At 34.4% G+C, this 20,846-nt stretch overlaps 2 protein-coding genes across 3 annotated transcripts in view; both read right to left on the bottom strand.

The window, feature by feature from the left end:
- The window catches only part of cuedc1b (CUE domain containing 1b), a 38,001-nt gene extending 37,622 nt beyond the window's left edge, over nt 1-379 (bottom strand). Inside the window, exon 1 of the mRNA XM_073818116.1 lies at nt 168-379. The gene's annotated coding sequence lies outside the window, so the exon portion shown is untranslated. The remainder of the gene's footprint in view (nt 1-167) is intronic.
- A 1,789-nt stretch (nt 380-2,168) lies between these two features.
- On the bottom strand, nt 2,169-18,868 carry vezf1b (vascular endothelial zinc finger 1b). Of its 2 annotated transcripts, XM_073817720.1 has the most exons (6): nt 18,731-18,809; nt 16,127-16,180; nt 9,828-10,570; nt 6,797-6,866; nt 6,518-6,683; nt 2,169-5,057 (listed from the first exon to the last, which is right to left on the bottom strand). In XM_073817720.1, the coding sequence occupies exons 1-6, from the start codon at nt 18,761-18,763 to the stop codon at nt 4,693-4,695; spliced, it is 1,431 nt and encodes a 476-aa protein (XP_073673821.1). In that variant the 5' UTR covers nt 18,764-18,809; the 3' UTR covers nt 2,169-4,692. The 2 variants fall into 2 exon arrangements, with proteins under 2 accessions (XP_073673821.1, XP_073673822.1); XM_073817721.1 differs by lacking the exon at nt 16,127-16,180 and having other exon boundaries at nt 18,731-18,868.
- Nucleotides 18,869-20,846: the final 1,978 nt, after the last annotated feature.

Raw genomic sequence — 20,846 nt, 5'->3', positions numbered from 1 at the left:
CAGCTCTACTCTAAACAAAGACGTGTAAAACAAGCACAAAAACATCGACATAGCGATTTTAACAGTGTAGTAACTACATACCATGTTTTATAACGCTAACATTATGTCCAATCCGTGGAGTTCAATGTTAATTCAAGCCAGTGTAAAAAAACAACAAAGCTACTTACTCTAGGTGAACAGAAGCAGAATGCCACAGCGCACGTTCCCAATCCGTTCCGTCTTCTTTTATCTTAAAAATAAACACTATTTGCGCATTTTCTTGGGGTTTAAATGACTGTACACATCGGCATGCATCATCTCTATCGACACAGATTCGGTCCCGGTCGGTGCGTTCATGCCGCAGCGCCTGAAATCCCACAGAAAGGGAACTAGCTGTGTGTTGTTGTGTATGGGGATGAATCAAAGAGATGGGAAAAAATCTGTCACAGCCAGAATCTGTGTGTGAGGGAACAAAGAGCCACACGGCCGCCTAGTGAACAGAGAGAGGGATTACACCTGCTGAGTACAAACGTAAAACATGAAGGAGGCTGGGAAATGTTTGAGAAAATGAATATGAATAGAATAATGTACACTATCCGTCAAAAGTTTTTCTCTTCTGCTTACCAAGCTTGCATTTTATTTGATCCAAAGTATAGCAAAAACAGTCAAATTTTGAAATATTTTAACTAAATATACTGTTTTATATTTGAATATTTTAAAATGTAATTTATTCCTGTGATTTCAAAGCGGATTTATTGCTCCAGTCACACGATTCTTTAGAAACCATCCTAATATTCTGATTTGCTGCTCAGAAGGGATTTATTATTATTATTATGTTGAGTTGAGTAGATTTTTTCAGGTTTCTTTGATGAATAGAAAATCTGAAATATAAATCTTTTGTAACATTATAAATGTCTTTTATTATCACCTTTCATCAATTTAAAGCATCCCTGCCAAATAAAAGTATTAACTTTTATAATTTCTTTACCATTTTTTTTTTTAATTTCAGATAAATGCTGATCTTTGAGTTTTCTATTCATCAAAGAATCCTGAAAAAAAGTATCATGTGACACTGAACACTGGAGTAATGATGCTAAAAATTTAGTTTTGATCACATGAATAAATTACATTTTAAAATATATTCAAATATAAATCAGTTATTTTAAATAGTAAAAATATTTCAAATGTTTACTGTTTTTGCTGTACTTTGGATCAAATACTGTTAATGCAGTGTTTAAAACCCTTAAAAATCAAAAACGTTTGACTGGTAGTGTATTAAAAAAATATACATGAATAAAATAAAGATAAATGTAAAAAATGTAATTGTTCCAAACCTGTATGAATTTTTCCCACTTCTCTTGAAAAATTGCTGGTAACCAGTGATTCCATAGTATGTTTTTCATACTATGGAAGTCAATGGCTACCAGCAGTCTTCAAAATATCTTCTTTTGTGGTTAGCAGAAGTAAAAAAAAAAAAAAAATCATACAGGATTGGAACAACATGAGGGTGAGTCAATTATAACAGAATTTTAACTTTTGGGTGAAGTATACCTTTAAAGCTGCAAATTAATTACCTGTACATTTTACGAAAGTATATTATTTACAAAAACTGTGTATGTATTGCCTAAATATCTGTTTAAAAATAAATATAAATATATTTTGTAAATGTCAATTTATTAAAAAAAATAAAATAAAATTTAGTCTATAAACATTTTTACATTTTTTAAAAATTGTGCTTAGGTGTCCAGTTTTTAAATGCATATAATTTTCAATTTTGATAAACACTTTGTATAAAAGTGTCCTGGATTTAGATGTGAGTGCAAATCTAGTTTATACACCACCACCATAATCATTATTGCTTATAGCATTAGCAGACAAAATCTGAAAATTATATTTTGTAATTCTTTATAGTGACATCCACAAATATGTTGATGGATAGATTTAAATCTGTTTGATAATCACTCAAGATATACAAGACACATGAAAGCTCATGTATACATCAATCTAATGTATGCCCTGTGTTCATTTTCATTAACTTTTAATGCTTTTGAAAGAAGTCCAGTCTTTAGTGTCCCCCAATCCTTTAGAAATCATACTAATATGCTAGAAATAACAGTTTAAAAGAACAGCATTTATCTGAAATCTTTTTAGCTGACCAAAGCAAAGCACTAAAAGAATGAGGCAAATCATACTTGACAGTTTTCTTTTATTTAGACAACCCAAATAAAAGGCACATAAAACATTGCGCAATGGGTTTACATAATTATTCTTGACATACATTTAAAAAAAATGTAGGAATGTTTTTACCTTTCTGCTAACCAAAAAAAGCCTAGTCTTCATATATATACAAAATTACCAATGTTAATGTTCTAATACAAAAAGTCTTATAAAAGGTTATTTTACTTGTGTTTTTCCTTGCATGTGTCTATCATAACTACCACGTTCTCTGAGCTAAATGTTTTTGTACAAAGATATACATTCATTGGCCTTCACATGGGTTTGCCAATTTAATCCAAAGGACATGAAAGGACTGGACTCATTTTAAACTCTCCAATCCGAAACCGAACACACTCGTTTTTTCCCCCCCATTAATGTTCTTTAAAAGATACTGATGCATAAGGAGTAACTTCATGAGCAATACTTTATAGGATATTAAAAAAAATAACAAATTCATAATTCCTCAAACATGGCAACTTGATATTTCATATGCAAAATAGATTCTAAATCTCCACACACATTTGGTAAACAGTTAAACTGCAGTTGGCCGCCCAGGCAGTTTCCATCGCTGAGCACTGCTCGTCTTATCAGAGAGAAGACAAATGTGGTTCACGGTGGCATTTTCAGACATGCAGTTCAGGCACGGAAGTGACGCCATTGCGGAAGGACATACATTTAAATCACAAGCACAATTGAAAACCCTTTCGTTTGCTTTTTTTTGTTGTTGTTGTAGTGTTTTCAGTCACATTCCTCCAATTCCAGTTCTCAGTCGAAATAATCCGCCTCTACCGAAGGCAACATTTAAAAAAACAAACAAAACGAAAACGAAAATAAGCCATTGAGCGATCCCTACATGGAAGTCCATGTAATACTAACTTAAGACCACGAATGCTTTGCTGGTTGGGAAACACTGGGGGTGCGAGTTAACACAAACTAAACCCTCTTCCGGCGAATTAACGCCCAGGCGGTGGTAGCTATGACATCAATTAAAGTTTGATCACATTCAGCTGGTTGTACTCTTTGTTTGAGACTCATTCACATCACACAAGCGCATACCTTGACTACATACCTTGCATTGGTTTCCCCATATCATATCACAAAATGGGCTCGACAGCTGTCCGGCTCGGTTAAAAGAGGACTGAGAAAGGCATATTGCTTTTATAGATCCATCAGGGAGAGGAAAATCAAAAGGGAAAGCTAGTTCGGGGATATCTGCGAAAGCCGATTCTGTTATTTTGAATCAGGGTTACTCCAAGCAATATGAAATACCCTGAAAATTTGAAGGCAGTTTTGGTTTTTACTGTGACTGGGGTAAACGAACAAGCAACAGAGGTTAACTTTACGCTCCTGTGACGGACGATCGCGTCAACGGCTGAGGAGTATGTGGCACCTCGACCTCTGAGGTGCGTCTCAGTTTTCGCCAATAAAGGGAACTATGTTTAGTGTGTTAATTGCGTAGAAAATTAGGTCTGGAAGAAAGCGTTAGGCGCGATTCGGTCCGCTACAGGAGCAAAGTTGGGACACCCTCAGCAAATTTCCTGAGCAAAAGGTCCTAAGGAAAAAGGAAGAAGAAGAGCAGAGACATCACGGTTAGAAAACTATATGCTCTTAAGAATAAAAATGGACCTTTCAGTGTTGTAGTCGGCCACTTGGTGACCAGGCATCTATACGAACACTCAAAACATTTGATCTAAAATAATACTGCCGTCAGAATAATCACCAAAGAGATACGTGTTCAGTGCAAGATTGTAACAGTAAATGTTCAACCCCACTAAGCAGAAGAATATCCCAGCTATTGAAAACAGAACGTAATTATTCTACAATCAGGAATGACCAACTCCAAAGATTACCTATAAAGAATAATAATTATAATAATAATACAAATAAAAACACAGCTACAGATTAAAAGGCTTACAACGAAAGGAGGCCTTTTAAAAACGTATTCTAAAATTTTCCTCATTTGTAGAGTATTGTCTCCAAAAAACAAAAAAAGAAAACCCTCTCATCTTCCGTTCATGGAAGCCACTGTCCCTTTTGTTGTACGTGACTCATTAAAATGCATAAAACTATGAAACACTGATAAGCAAGCTAACGTAACAAAAATAAAATCCTCACAGTTAATATTTGCCGAAGTCCTTAAACCGTTAACACTAACGACGAAGCGGCGACGGGCTTCGCTTCAAACAGCCGACTGGCAAGGATTTTCTGGCACTAGAAAAGTGAAATCACCAAACATACAGCATGTCAGTCTTCCACTCCATGCAATAACTATTTTTTCTGTCCGTCACTAAACTCTAGACAATCTGCTTATCTCTCAGCTGAGCGAAGGAGACGCAAAGTGCCAGCTAACATCCGCATGATTCCTTGCCGCTTGCGGACTGTCATTTTCCTATACTCGCCATTCCTCCAGGCTCTTTTTTTCCCTCACAGCTGGAGAGGAAGACTAAAACGGGAGACATGAGGTTTACTAGGAGAGGGCGGCTGGGATGTTGCGTTCTACCAGGGTGGAGTGGAAGGCAGGACCTGCGAGAGGAAAGACATGCTTTCCATCGGCCTCATGGCGATGTTGAGCGGACCGGTGATGTTCATTGACATGGGCGAGGTGATGGCGACGGGATGGGCGATGTTCATGGGTGCCGTGGCCGGGATGTTGACCGAGGCGATGTTGACGGGAGCAGTGATGGTGACCGGGTGCTGGAGGCTGACGGGGGAGGTGATGTTGACCGTGTTGGTGGTGATGTTCATCTGGGCGGCGATGGTGACGGGGTTGCTGATGGTGCCACGGTTCATTGCCGTAGAGTTGGATGCAGTTGAGGCGGTGACCGGTGTGGCTGAGGCAGAGTTGCACACGTTGTTAGAGTCTGACCGGAAAAAGGGAAAAAGGAGAGAGTGAATAAAACATTGGGGTGATTCCTAGGGTTACACTATGGGCAAGACAGAAAATGCAGGGTTCATTAATAAGGATGGCCTATGGTCATTGTGAAAGTTTCAGGCTAGTTGTGCTGTATTGCCACTGAATAGTTTGTTTATTGATCTTATACATAGATTTTTACAGTTGGTTTGTGATGTATTCTACATTGCTTTCGCAAAAACATACGCTTATCTAGCAGACTAGATTTTGACAAACTTATGCAAGTATCAGTAAAACCTGTAAAAAAAAAATTTTTTTTTTTAAATCTAATCTTTTAAGAAAAATATAAATACTTCTAGTAAATATAATACATTGTTAAAGACAAATGTTTATATTTTCTTTGTAAATATAATTGTGGATCTGTAAACATTTTTTCAAATAACGAAATATATAAATATACATTTATGACGAAAATGTTTTGTTTTAAATTTTAAGTTTAAAAATTTAATGTTTTAGATTTTTTTTAAATGTAACATTTTATGAAAAATATTGTTAAAGACAAATGTTTTTTAAAAAAAATATATTTTTTTACTTTTTTCCTAAAAAAGTGATTTTGTTTTGTAAAAATTTAACTTCTATGAAAAACAAAATTAAGTAATTATAAAAATACATTTCTAAAAAATGTAAACATTTAAAAGAAAATCTTAATCTTTGTAAATAAAACAGATTTTTTTGGTAAAAATTAAACATTTTAAGAAAATCCTGAAAGATAAATCTTTAAGTTTTCTCTGTACATTTTTTTTTGTAAAAATATAACATTTTATTAAAAATATTGTGAAAGACAAATGTTTCTAAAGTAAAATGTTTACATCATCTTTGTAATTAAAATGTAAAAATGTAACATTTTATGAAATATAAATATTTTTGCAATAAAAAAATACATTGTCAAAGAAAAAAAGATTCTAAAATGTTTACATTTTCTATGTGAAAAGTTTGAGATTTTTTTGTAAAAATTTTTTGTTTGGTAAAAATGAATCATTTTATGAAATATAAATTATAAAAATACATTGTTAAACAAAAATGTTCCTAAAAGATTAATCTTTACATTTTCTTTACGTTTTTTATTTTTGTAAAAATATAACATTTTATAAAAAATATTGTTAAAGACAAATGTTTCTAAAGAAAAATGTGTTTACATTTGCTTTGTAAATAAAATTTTGGATTTGTTTTGGTACAAATGTAACATTTTATGAAAAATAAAAATTTCTTGTAATTAAAAAAAATACATTGTTCAAGAAAAATGTTTCTAAAAGATAAATGTTTAAATTTTCTATGTGAAAAATTTCCTTTTTTTTTTATAAATATGTAACATTTTATAAAAAAAATATATATATATTAAAGACAAATTAAAGTCTCTAAAGAAAGTGAAAGTCATCTCAGAGGACATCAACTGTTGAAGAATTGGCATACCTTTGTTACAGGGGGAGGTGAAGCCGGCCTGGCCGTGGGTCTTGAGGTGGCTGGTGATGTAGGCGGCACTCAGCATCTTCCCGCAAATGTTGCAGGTGACCTTGCCTTCATGCCGTATCATGTGTGAACGCAGGCGGTCTTTGGTGGCGAAGGCGGACGTGCAGGCCTAGAGTGACAGAAAGACAAAGCAGTGTGTGAATGAATGGTGATACAGACCAATGAAACACGCAGGAAGTCAGTTTAAGTGTACAGGAGAGTGAGGGACATGCGCAGTCTTACCGTTACTTGGCATTTAAAGGGTCGCTCTGTGGAGTGTACGTGCTTGACATGACAGCTAAGATGATCCGGCCTGTTGGAGAGGAAATGACATACAATGAAAAAAGACGTCACTGTACATGCATGAGAACAAAACTGAACTGAGCTGCATCATGATGCTATTATTATGGCTGCATGATAATGGTTAAACTGATAATCATTTTAGACATTTCTTTTTACATTTCACATAAGCACAATTCAAGAGAACATCAACACACATGGCTTATTTTACCTCATCTTGTTTACTGACGCATTAAGTGTCTCAAATAAATTAACAGTCTTTAAATTATGAAAACTGACACAACAAGTAGCTTTCAAAAGCCAAACCAGTAAAATTCCTAATATTAACTGCAACAACTGCAAATCATGTTAATTTCTAATCAAACTAAAAATTAATTTGTACTGTGGCACTAAGGTCACACGCATTTATTGAGCAACCAGAATCAAAACACAGTTGTAAAACAATATAGTTTCATATTTGACTTTATTACTGCAAACTACTGCATGAAAGAAAACAGGCAAGCTGTATTGTACTTTCATTTGAGCAAAATATTGCGGAGGAAATCACTAAACTGGTGTGTTTTCAAAACAGAGCATTCATGGTGGCCAGGTTGAGAAAATATAACACTGGGCAGATTGGGGGATTGAGGGGGTTTAAACTTTTGTCATCTGTCGAAAATGAAACGTCTTCAGGATAAATAACCCACAAAGTTTGCATATTAAGACACTGTTGTCTTATTTAGAGATGCTTTTGATAGAAATTGGATTTGTAAAGATACTTTTAGAAGACGTTTGCCTCATTGATTCGGTCACTTTCCTGTTATTACTGTGAAGCTGCTTTAAAACAATATGTATTGTAGAGCTGTCATGATTCCTTGAGTGCATTTTGCCCATGTTAAGTAATGCAAATACTAAATACCGCAAGTGACGCATTCCATAGACTATAATCCATGAAACACATTATTAGACCGTTTTCTATAACTGCATGATATATTAGACAAATTAAATCATAATAAAGCATAATACTATTGTGAATTCACAAACACTACCATTCAATTAAATATGATAACTTGCTTTTGATATTTTATTTGAACCAATTATTATTGCCTCATTCTTATTCTATATATATTCAGATTACTCGAATAATTGTCAGAATAATCGACCGATTACTCAATATCTGAAATAATAATAATCATTAGTGACACCCCAAATGTATTGAATAAAGCACCATATAATCTAGAGCTGCTCTTGACTAAAAATTTTTCTGGTCGACTATTAGTCCTTCATTTTAAGCATTAGTTGACTATTAGTTGTACATTTATTAATAAACCATATAAATCATACTAATGAGCCTTTAATTGCCTACATAGCCTAATAGGCGCTCAAGCGCACAAAAAAAATAAAATAAAAAAAAAACCTTGCCAGAGCACACCGGCAGATAATAATAATTATGAATATGTCAGAGAAAAAAAAGCAAGGAGACTGCATTAACGTTTTAATAATTTGTTGATAAACTAGTGCTTTCATTGTTTTTTTTTTTTTATCTTAAGAGATGAATCTCCCTTAGTAGTGATGTGCCTGTATGCATGTTTCATACGGATTACATAATCTCAGAAAATGTGTTTTTTATTTGAATTGGTTCATTTGAAAGTAGACATTTCACTTTCTATAGATACATTTTTTCATGTCTGTAAGGCAAGTATACACGAAGACTTGAAGTTTCACGCTAAAGTTCAGAGTGACAGATGGCAGAAAGTGCATCCTGTTTGCTTTAATTATTTTACAAAAACGCAACATTTCGTTTTTATTCTGAGTGCACACAAATAAACGTAAAGTCTTTACAGATTCAAATATGTATTACTTTTATCTGTATGACCAAAAATTTGTATTTTAGGAGCAAGTGACCGCATCTGCACCTCCATCTGTCATGCAGTAAGCGCTCTAATGTTTAGCATCCACACTCCGCACAGACACTTGAATAGCGCGCATTTTTTCTAGGTTAACATTAGATTTAGCGGCCATGTAAAATTACTACATACATTTTTCAGATGAAAAGCGATATTTGAGGTTCATGAATGATAGGTGAGCGTTTGAATATCCTGCCCCATGTACTATATTACCACATAGACTTTTTTTTTCTGCGACTAAGCAATAGAGCCCGACCTATATATCGGCGGGTCGATATTAGGCATTTTCCAAACTATTCGGTATCGCAAACTTTATCTTAGAGATCTGCAAGGGACGGATGTTTTAGTCCTGCGCCTGCCCGCTCCAAAAGGAATATGTTATTTCGTCCCACAAAAGCCCACATAAAAGTAACTTATACCCCCGCGGGAAGACAGGTATCTACTTCATCTCTTGGCTGCATGTAACAAACCCTCCCTTTAATGTAAAGGCAAAGATGATCTTTATATTTGCTGTTGTTGTTATTAATCAGAACTTAACAGAATTTGTCTCCAGGCCTATTCAAAGTTATATTTATGAAGCTTACCAAGTCTTTTAAAACTTGTAACTTTGATTTGGTTGTTGTTGTTTCTGTGTTTTTGTTCAAAGGACTTTACGTTTCATATCTTAAGTTTATTTTTATACATTTTATTTATCAGAACTTTAATATATTTTGATGTTCCTCTGTTCTGTTGTGACAATAAAAGAAACAAGTTTCTTTTTAAAATGCATTATCATATTATGTTAGTTAAAACTCATAAATAACTACAAATAACTAATGTTAGGGAAATCTGTTAATGTTTTGTTGCGCGTTTCTGAAAAAAAAAAAAATTAAATAAAAAAAAATATCGGCCAATATATCGGAATATCGGATTTTAAAACCAACAAATATTTCTATCGGTATCGTCCTTCAAAATCCTTTATCGGTCGGGCTCTACTAAGCAACTAATAAAATTGTGGTCAGCCGAATCTTTTCTCATCGATTAACGTTTAGTTGACTATTAGGGGCAGCCCTACTATAAACAAATGTGATTTGACATGCTGAACCTACCGAGAGAAGCCTTTCCCACAAACGGAGCATATATACGGCTTGTGCACGCCACCGTCGTGTGAGCGCACGTGGTAGGTCATGCGGTCCTTCCTCTTGAAACGCTGGTGACATATAGGGCACTCAAAGGGCTTCTCGTCTGAGTGCGAGAGCTTGTGTCGGTTGAGGTGGTAGACATCACGGAAGGCCTTGCCGCACATCTCGCAGCCATGGTTCTTCTTCACCGGTTTAGGCGGTTTCTTGGGTACGGTCGGCTGCTGCTGCGGCAGGACCGACATTATGCCTGCGGCTGTGGATGCAGAGGTGGTAGCTGTGGTGAGGATACCCGCCATCGTAGAGACGTAAGAGGGGTTGCCGTTGTTGTCGCGTGGCACAGTGGAAATGAGAGGCACCATGGTGGGCGCTGTGGTTGTCTTCTTGGGCCGTGACACCATCTTAATGCCCGTGTGACAGGACTCATGCCGCCGGAGGTGGTAACTGTCCCGAAAGGCCTTGTTGCAGTAGCCGCATATGAAGGGCGTCTTGGATTTGGGCTCCTTCTTTATTACCACCTGACCGCCGCCGCCACCACCTCCTCCCCCTCCGCCCGTCCCGCCGCCCATGTTGTCTTTGAGGAGGTCAGCAGCACTGACTGGGGGTTTCTGGTCGTGCAGGATGGGAAGAATAGGCTTTTGATCCTGCGGCTCAGAGTTGAGCAGCGGCAGCAGGCTGTTTTGATGCTGGTGGTGGAGGGCTTCATTGGCCTGCTGGGATAGAAAAAGAAGACTTCTTTGAAGCTTTTAGACATGAAAACTGTCATAAAGCATGTTTTAACACAGTATTGTTAAAATTCGGGGGTTGGTAAGTTTAAGAGGAAGTGTTGCAAATTAATGTTTTCTGCTTAAACATTTTAAAATGAAGTGATTTCAGCATCATTACTCCAGTCTTCAGTGTCACATGATTCTTCAGAAATCATTGTAAAATGCTGATTTGTTGCTCAAGTAATATTGCGGGATTATTTTCAATGTTGAAAACTTTGAAAATAATATTTTCGTTACCACAATACTTTTTTCAGGATTTATTGATAAATAAATTTGAAATCAGTTTTGTTCACATAATGTGTGTGTATGCACTGTGTATATTTATTATGTGTGACCCTGGACCACAAAACCAGTCATAAGGTTCAATTTTTTGTAATTGAGATTTATACAAATAACATTATACATATACATTAAATAACCTACATTAAATAACCTTTTCATTGATGTATGGTTTGTTAGGATAGGAAAATATTTGGCAGAGATACAACTATTTAAAAATCTGAAAACTAAGGGTTAAAAAAAAAATCTAAATATTGAGAAAATCATTGTTCAATTTAAGTTCTTAGCAATGCATATTTATTAATAAAAATTACGTTTTAATATATTTATGGTAGGAAATATAATATACAAATTATCTTCATTGAATCTTTACTCAATATCCTAATATATTTTTGGCATAAAAGAAAAATCAATAATTTTGACCCATACAATATATTTTGGCTATTGTTACAATATACCCATGCTACTTACGACTAGTTTTGTGGTCCGGGGGTCACACATAAATACAGACACATGCATGTATATATTTAAGAAAAATGTTATCTTTATATATTAAAAATATTTATATATAATATTAATAATACATATTTTTATTTGACAGCACTATTTGAAATAGAAATAATGTGTAACACTGTAAATGTTTTTCCAGTCAATTTTGATCAATTGAATGCCTCCTTGCTGAATAAATGTATTAATTTATTTATTAAAAGAAAAAAAAAAAAAAAACTAAAACGTACAGACCCTAAACTTTTGAACGGTAGCTCAAAATGCTTAATCATTTTCTGTATTTTAAAAACAACAGAGGATGCTAAGCCTAACTATCATTTTTTTAAATGTTATGGCTGATAATTAATACATTGATGATATTAAAGTTTTATACTACTTTGACTAAATATATTAAAAATGTAAACTAAACCAAAAATGAGTTCCAAAAATTTAACAGGTAACAGGATTATAAAATGATTAGTATTTTTAAAAACTTAGTAAGCATTAATTGATGGCAAAGGCTCAATTTAAATACTAAATACCATAAACGATAAATGAAAAACTTGAAAAAATAAAACCTGACTGTGTATCATTCACTTTAAACACATGATGCAAACTCCTATCCTGAGCTTTGTGAAAAGTCTGGCTGTGATATTATGGGCCAGCGCTGCTATTGGCCAGTATGAGGTAGACACGACCTCAGCTGAGAGACGGTGTTAAATGTTTAGCAAAAATAGAAACTGACTCATTTCCAGGGCATCTGTGCAACTTGGAAAACAAGAGAAGCCCTGACTGAGACCTAGCAGGGGGACGGTCAGCTGTTCAGCAAAGTGCAGGATGACTAATGAGATATTGGAGAGAGTGAGAAAGCTAGACAGAAAGCGAGGGAGAGAAAGAACGTGAAGGAATGTGGACTATAATGCATTTAGATGTAAGAGAACATGCCAGAAACTGTCCATAAAAAGCAATCAACTCTTTAAGAAAAGAGCAACATGCTTCAAGATGAGAAAAAGCAGATGCATAAAAAAAAAGACGTAATTCTTGGCAAACATAATCCCTGTGTGACTAACAGGAATCTTTAGATCACGTCAGGGCAAGATGTGAATGTGCAGACGTGTGCATCATATCAGAGACTTCAGCGCATTTGCACAAGAAGATGACAGCTTCCTGCAGCCTGCAAACATAAATCTACTGCATGTAAAATGATCTGAGCCTGTAATGAAAGCGGTTCCTCATGTGACTCGCCTCACAGGCTCAGAGGACGTTCTGCTAAACTTACATCATGTCATACACAACAACGACTGCAAAACACACATGATGAGACTACATGGTCAAAGAAGCAAGTGTGAAGGCAGAATGTTCACACGGCACTTATACAATGAAAGTAAAGGGGAGACGTAAGTTTTCAACCACCAAAAATGACAAAGTGCTGAAAAATATCCAATGCATTCCATAAATTCTTGCCCTTAAATTACATTCGCATATTTAAACATGGCAAATCAAGATGTCAATTTTTTATGTTAACCCCCCTAAACATTGTTTAACACGTTTATATATATACTGCCAGTTAAAAGTTTGAGAGCAGTAAGATGTTTAATGTTTCAAAAGTCTTATCTGCTCACCAAGCCTGCATTTATTTGATCAAAAGTACAGCAAAACAGTAAAATTTTGAAATATTTTTACTATTTAAAAAAACAGTTTTCTATTTGAATCTATTTTAAAATGTAATTTATTCCTGTGATCAAAACTCAATATTCAGCATTATTACTCCGGTCTTCAGTGTCACATGATCCTTCAGAAATCATTCTAACATGCTGATCTGCTGTTCAGAAACATTTATTATTATTATTATTATTATTACAACCAATATTTAAAACAGAGTACTTTTTTTTTTCAGGATTCTTTGATAAATAGAAAGATCCAAAGATTTGAATTGATCTTAAATAAAAAGCTTTTGTAACATTATAGACCATTACATTCAAAAGCTTGGAGTAAATCAATTTGTATTTATTTCTTTTCTTAAGGAAAGAAATGATAGAAAATAATACTTATATTTAGCAAGGATGCTTTAATTTGATCAAAAGTGAAGAAAAAGGACTTTTATAATGTTACAAAAGATGTCTATTTCAGATAAATGACATTTTTTTTTTTTTTACAAATCAGAATATTAGAATGATTTTTGAAGGATCATGTGACTGGAGTAAATGATGCTAAAAATTTCAGCTTTGAAATCACGAGAATAAGTTACATATTAAAATACACTCAAATTGAAAACAGTTATTTTAAATAGTAAAAATATTTCAAAATTTTACTGTTTTTTTTTTACTTTAGATCAAGTAAATGCAGGCTTGGTAAGCAGAGGAGACCATTAACAACTTTAAAAACCATTAACAACCGTTCAAAAACTTTTGACTGGCAGTGTTTTACTTTATATGTTTAAATTTATAAAAAACATGGAAAACAATGGACGGGAGAAGAAAAACTGTTTTTTTTTTTTTTTTTAGTGTTGGCCAATATTTATTACAGAAATATTACAAAATAATAAAATATATTACAAAATAATAAAAACTACAACCCCCCCCCCCCCTCCAAAACAACAGAACATCATTACAAATTTAAGAACAAACAACAAATTGGATTACTTCCACTTCTGTAACAAAAATAAATTAAATCATTTAACTTAATTAAAAAATATAAATACAATTTTTTTTTTTTTAAAAGCAAGATTAGGTCTGATTTTGTCAAAAAAAAAAAAAAACTTCAGTAAGAAGGGAAAAAAAAATTGAGTGGAGGTCTGTAGAGCATAACTTGCGTATAAGAGGTGGGGTCGTTGGTTGGGGGGTGGGGGGTGTGTACAAACCATAACGCAGGGCCTAAAACAAGAGCAGCTGAAAGACTACACGACTATTAGGCTCCCCGTTCTGCAGCTGCCTGCATTGTCCCATTGGTCACGGCATCCAGTTAGTGGGGTGGGGGGTGGGCATTCACCAACACAATTGCACCACTGAGGAAATATAGTAAAGCCTACAGTAACGAGAGACCTACAGACTGGACCTGCCTCCGACGACGGCTGGGGAAACACTATGCCACGTTAAAGCTTACAGGCTTACATATTCTAAAAGTATGTAAGAACAGACGCGCTCAGTTTGCGTTTTCACCTAAAAGCCCCGTAGGAGGTCTTTGTGAGCTTGATTAGGTGACCTCACGCCACAAAATGTGCAATTAGACAGGACACAGCTGCTTTGGGGGCTAAGTGATTTGAATACTGTTAACCCAGCACTATTTGCTGGTATGGCTAAGACTGTTAGCAGTCGCTCTGTGAGTATATTTGTATTAGGACGCATTCAAGTTTGGCAAACATCAGTGACAGCGGCCTGTTCTTCATGCCGCTTGGATGATTTTGATACAAATCTGCATTGAAGGCTGAGGTCACTTCAACAGAAATAATATGGAGGTTGAGCAGTGTGCATACAAACACTAAAAGGCAGAGCTAAATCTGACAAGCGTGACTAAACGCAAAATGAAATCTGAAGCAAACTTACTATTGGTATATAGGTTAATCCACATTGTGTGCACAGCCATAATATGGAAAATGCAATTGATATTCACAATATGGTATAACAACTGACACTCTGATCTGCTGCACAAGCCTCAAAACTTTAACCATGATCGGTGGAGATGGCAGATGCATGGTTAAACCTGTTTAAGCCTATTACAGCCGTTCCTATTGGTGAAGTAGAAAAAAATAGCTTGATAACAATGCCAAAATTAAACATCTGTGGCATCAATACTAACATATCTCCTCATGTAATTTGTCAAAAACCCAAAAAGCAAGAACAAGAGCAAGCAGAACTCCTTTACTCCAAAGACAGAAGCCAGTGAATCAGATTCTTGTTTGCGGCAGACGGATTAGGAGATGCCTGTTGGGAGCCGGACAATGCCTCGCACATGAATAACCTCCGACGCCTGCAGAACAATGAGGAGTGACGCGCTAGACTGTAGTCTCATTAGATGCTTCATCACATGAGTGGAATCAAGCAGAACAAATTAAGCACTTTTTTACACCAGTTTTATGTCTGGAAAACAGTGATCTGGTGGTTTTAAAACTGATCTATGTTTATTGGGGTGTCAATATTTCATAACCTTCATAAGGCATTTTGAAAGCACTCTGAGGAATATTTTAAGAAACAAACAGTTTATTGTTTATCTTTTAAATGGTAATTGAATTCTGATCCGTTACTGATAATATCCAGATCAGCATGTGAGATAAAGCTTTCATAAAATCAAATGTGACCCTGGAAAACAGAACCAGTCATAAGGGGCACAGTCATGATAAATAAATAAATAAATAAACAAACTTTCTATTGACGTATGATTTGTTAGGATAGGACAATATTACGATTTAAACTATTTGAATATCTGGAGGGTGCAAAAAAAAAAACAAAAAAAAAAAACAAAAAAAAAAAAACAACAACAGAAAATCGCCTTTAAAGTTGTCCAAATGAAGTTCTTGGAAATGCATATTACTAAACAAAAATTAAGCTTTGATACATTTACAATAGGAAATTTACAAAATATCTTCATGCAACATGATCTTTACTTAACATCCTAATAATTTTTAGCATAAAAGAAAAATCGATAATTTTGACACATACAATGTATTTTTAGGCTATTGCTTTGGCACGTTCTACATAAGATTGGTTTTGTGGTCCAATGTCACAAATATGAATTACGAACCATGCATGTTGGATGTTGTAGGATGTAAGCAGCGTGAAGAAACTCCTGAGAATCCTTCAAAACACAAACATGCATAATGTGGTCAAAAATAGTTAGAAAGTGTCAAACGATGAATCTATGCTCACAGAAAATGCTAAATCTGATGTTGGCGCTGATTGCAAAATTGTTTCAGTAAGTGTCTAATTAAAAATAAGGGTTAAGGTGATGTTGATGATGAGGAAGCACACACTGAAGAAGATACAAGCCTACGTTAATTCCAGACAACATTATGGACCCTGCCTGCTTCTATTTCCAAGTAAATGCATTTTGGGAAACTTTTCTGGAACAAAGCCTAGAGCCATAGAGCGCTTCAAATGTTTTCTCTCCCAAGAGAAAAGTTAATAGAAAAAGCTTTGAGACACTTTCTTATACTCATAATAACTAGACTATGCTGAACTTAGAGGGTTAGTTCACCCAAAAATGAACATTTTGTCATTAATTAATCACCCTCACGCTGTTCCAAACCTGTAAGACCATTTTCAGAACACAAATTATTTTTGATGAAATCCGAGACCCTCTATAGACAGCAAGGGGACCTATCACAGTCAATGTATAGAAAGATACCAAGAACATCGACAAAATAGTTCATGTGACAACAGTGGTTCAACCATAATTTTATGCTTTAAGCTATGAGAATACTTTATGTGCATAAATAAATAAATAAATAAATAACATCCAACAATTCATTTTCTCTACTTCAACCTAGCGCCATTTTGGAGAGCATCATGACATGTGCAAGCCTTCCTCTGCATGTAAACAACACATGAGCGTGGTTAACGTAGAACATGCATGAGCCACGCTTTGTTTACGTTCAGAGGAAAATGCGCACATGCGTCTTGATCCCCTTTAAAATTAATCGTAACATTTTTGATGTCACATGGACTATACTTACCATGTTTCTGTGCTTTGACCGTGGTAGTACCTTTACTGTCTATGTATGGAGGGTTAGAAATCTCTTAGATTTCACCAAAATATCCTATTTTGTGTTTCGAAGATTAACAAAGGTCTTACAGGTTTGCAACAACCCTTAAATATACAAGTCTTGACTACATATAATAACTGACCACTTGATTTTTTTTTGTAGCCATCATTTATACTTATCTAGTTCTTTAGCTGTCCTGTAGTTCAAACAGTAGAGTATAGTGCTCGCAACACAATGGTCACTGGTTTGATTCCTAAGGAATGCAATAATTTCAGCATCTGGCAAATGCATAAATGCAACCATTAAATGTTCCACTAATAAACTGCATCATTCATTGGATCTCTAAAGAATAGCACCTGGAAATTGCAATGCATTGAATGCACAGGAAACAACACTTTTCACAGGTAAAGTTACTTTCTTATTTAATGTATTTATTCTAAGTGACAAATAAGCCTGTAAAACAACTTGCATAAATGATAACTTTTAAAAATGTAGTCTGACCATTTGTGTCAAAAATCAGTTTCACAAATTAATTATTATCGTTAGACACATAAGCAAAAAGAATCATCATCAATATAACTGTACAAAAAAAAAAAAAAAAAAAAAAAACCTGGTTGATCTCTACAAAATTGCATTGACTCCTGTACCGGTTATCAATATTAGTAACGTTTATGTTAAGTATAAGATCATATCAAATCAAAGGTAAAATAAGTTGCATGCTGTCAATAACCAAAGTATTCTAATTTCAGCATAAATATGCACAGATTCCTCATGCATCAGTGCAAAAGCTACATTTGCACCTTACTTGCATACATGCATAATCTTATGGATGTCAGTAGCATGAACATGGACTGACTATACAGAACAGTGCAGTTTTAAAATGAACACATTTTTGAGGTTGGAGAGAGAGAGAATAAGTCAAAATTTAAGTGTTTTCAAACTTAACGACTGTGAGATTTTGGGGTATCACGGTAGTGTCTAAAATTCCGAAAAGAAAAAATGTTTTTGCCATCATATGCATGTTCTATTCGGTTATAATGTCTAGGTAGGCAGCTGAGAAGATCTTGAAACACAGCCATTATCCCCATGTTCCCTCCAATAAAAGTAGCAACGGTAGCTGCGTTAAAAACAAATAAAAATAAACACAAGAAATTAAGGAGAATATTGGGTTGATCGATTGGGAAAGAAAAATTAAGCATTAAAAAACTGTGCCAAAAATGCACGTAAACACTATTCTATTATTACACACGCAGACATGGACGTTGCGTCTGGTCAAAACATCCAAATTGTGTCAGAACATAATCAATGAGTACACAAAACTAAGCAATAAGCTGTCAGCTAAAAGTGTTTAACTTAAGACAAAAAAGGCAGAAAGCATGTAAAAAGAGTGTGAATAAGAAGTAACAAGAGGGAAAAGAGGGAAAGAAATCCCTTGTACGTCTCCCTCATAGTTCACAGCTGGAAGTCTGGGAGAGATGCAGCATTAGCGGCTAATGTGAGTTAGCTTAGCTACCATTGTTTTTACTGCCTTAAAATCCCGCTTTTAAAGCTCAAATCTCCGCGCCTCGCGCTGTTTTTAAGAGTCCCGATCGATTTTCTATTTTCCCCGCGCGATTGGGATTTATTTCGAACGGCTGGCTTACCTGAAATAAAAATGAACTCCAGCTCGGCTCCATTGCAACACTTAAAAAAATCTGCAGGAAACCTACAAGAAATCTACAACAAAGCAGCTAAACATGGCAGCTGCTACAACTTCCTGTAACCCCGAGGGCCAAACCATTTCATCTGATATACGCGCTGCTGCTGCTGAGATTCTGCCAGCTCACTCCATCACAGCAATGCACTCACAAACACACTTTAGAGCAACGATACTTTTTATTTTTGATCAAACATTTATGCGTTATATCATTAAACGACTTTTGACGCGACAAAACGAAACTGAATGTCAACGATGTCGAAATTAATAAACAGATAACGTTAATTCTTGAATGAACATGAATATTTTAGTTGCTACATAAACAACTGAATTAAATTGTTGGAAAATGTACAAATATGACACATTTATTTTAAAAATGTCAATATTTATTGATTGATTGGTTTATATATAGATTTGATGATTTAGCCAAATGTTTTTACTGAAGTCTCTTCTGTTCACCAAGCCTGCATTTATTTTTGATCCAAAGTATAGCAAAACAGTAAAATTTTGAAACATATTTACTATTTAAAATAACAGTTTTCTATTTGAATGTGTAATTTATTCCTGTGATTTCAAAGCTGAATTTTTTACATCTTTACTCCAGTAACATTATCCTTCACAAATCATTCTACTATTCTGAATTGCTGCTTAAAAAACATTTATTATTATTATTATTATATTAAAAACAGCTTAGTAGAATGTTCATGGTTTCTTTGATGAATAGAAAGTTCAGAAGAACAGCATTTATCTGAAATAGAAATATTTTGTAACAATATAAATGTCTTTATCATCACTTAAGATCAATTTAAAGCATCCTTGCTAAATAAAAGTATTAATTTCTCTAATATTTTCCCTGATAACTTCTTGATAATCAAAGAGCTTTCTATTCATCAAAGATTAATGAAAAAAATAAAAATAAAAAATGTTTCTTAAGCAGCAAATCAACATGTTAGAATGATTTCTGATGGATCATGTGACACTAAAGACTGTAGTAATGATGCTGAAAATCTAGCTTTGATCACAGGAAAAAAAATACATTTCAAAATATATTCAAATAGAAAACAGTCATTTTAAAAAGTAAAAACATTTCACAATATTACTGATTTTGTTCAGTAAATGCTTGGTGAGCAGAAGTGACTTCTTTAACATTAAAAATACATTACAAATCTTACTGTTCAAAAACTTTTGACTAGTAGTGTATATTAACATTATATTAGCATAATATATGTTAGTCTGTTTTTATACACAAACAGAAATACACAAGTACAACAAATAGTAAAGTAAACAGACATCCAGTTTTGGTGTGCATGAAGTGACAGGACCAAATGCAAAATATTAAGATTATGGAGTAACCAAGACAGATGTCGAGGCGGTGCAAATTATATTTGTCTCTGGATATTGTGTGTCGGGGGCAGATGGTGCGGTACTGAAAACATTGACAATGTACAAAATGTTAACTGTAAAATGCGTCTGTCTTTTGTTTGCTGTCTTTGATTTTGCTTAATTTCACATAAAATATTGTAACTTTAAAGTTATCAACTTGGCAGCATGATTTTGAAGTGCTGTATTGCACTTGAAAACTATATTTTAAAGTATTCTTAATTCAAAAGAGTTCACCAAGTTTTTTTCATGATTGAATTGAGTAATAATTGAAAAAAAAAAAAGGTTTTGCTTGTTTTGTCCCAAAGGGTGAAATGTTGACATTGCTTGACAATAATTCAGTAAGAAAAAAATTAGTTTAATGGGTCAGTACTTTTTAAATGTTGTTTAATTTCATATTGTCGTGTATGTGTTTAGCCATTTATCATGCAGAAAATAATTTCATTAACTTTCACACTCTCAAAGCAGGTATAGGACAAAATCTCTCATGAATTAGCATTGTTTCCCCACTCCAGCAGGTTCTCTTGAACAATTTGTTTGACTGTTCAGGGACATTCAGAGATGTTGTATCCCATTGTATTTTTAAATCTTTGTGACATTGTACATTGGGGCTCTTTGTCTGAATACAGTACAATGAGGGTTTGGATAGATGCCTGTGGTCAGCCCATTTCCCCCAGCACACT

This window comes from Garra rufa, chromosome 14 (genome assembly GCF_049309525.1).
Source record: "Garra rufa chromosome 14, GarRuf1.0, whole genome shotgun sequence".
In the NCBI taxonomy this organism is placed as follows: Eukaryota; Metazoa; Chordata; class Actinopteri; order Cypriniformes; family Cyprinidae; genus Garra; species Garra rufa.
The sequence above is the reverse complement of the archived record's forward strand: the minus strand, read 5'-3'. Positions and strand labels throughout refer to the sequence as shown.

Coding starts and splice junctions, on each gene's coding strand:
- vezf1b (XM_073817720.1), bottom strand. CDS start 18,763: ATGGAGCCGAGCTGGAGTTCATTTTTATTTCAG. Junction 6,867..9,827: donor TGTGGGAAAGGCTTCTCTCG/GTAGGTTCAGCA, acceptor CCTCTCCAACAG/GCCGGATCATCTTAGCTGTC. Junction 6,684..6,796: donor CCTTTAAATGCCAAGTAACG/GTAAGACTGCGC, acceptor CTGTCACTCTAG/GCCTGCACGTCCGCCTTCGC.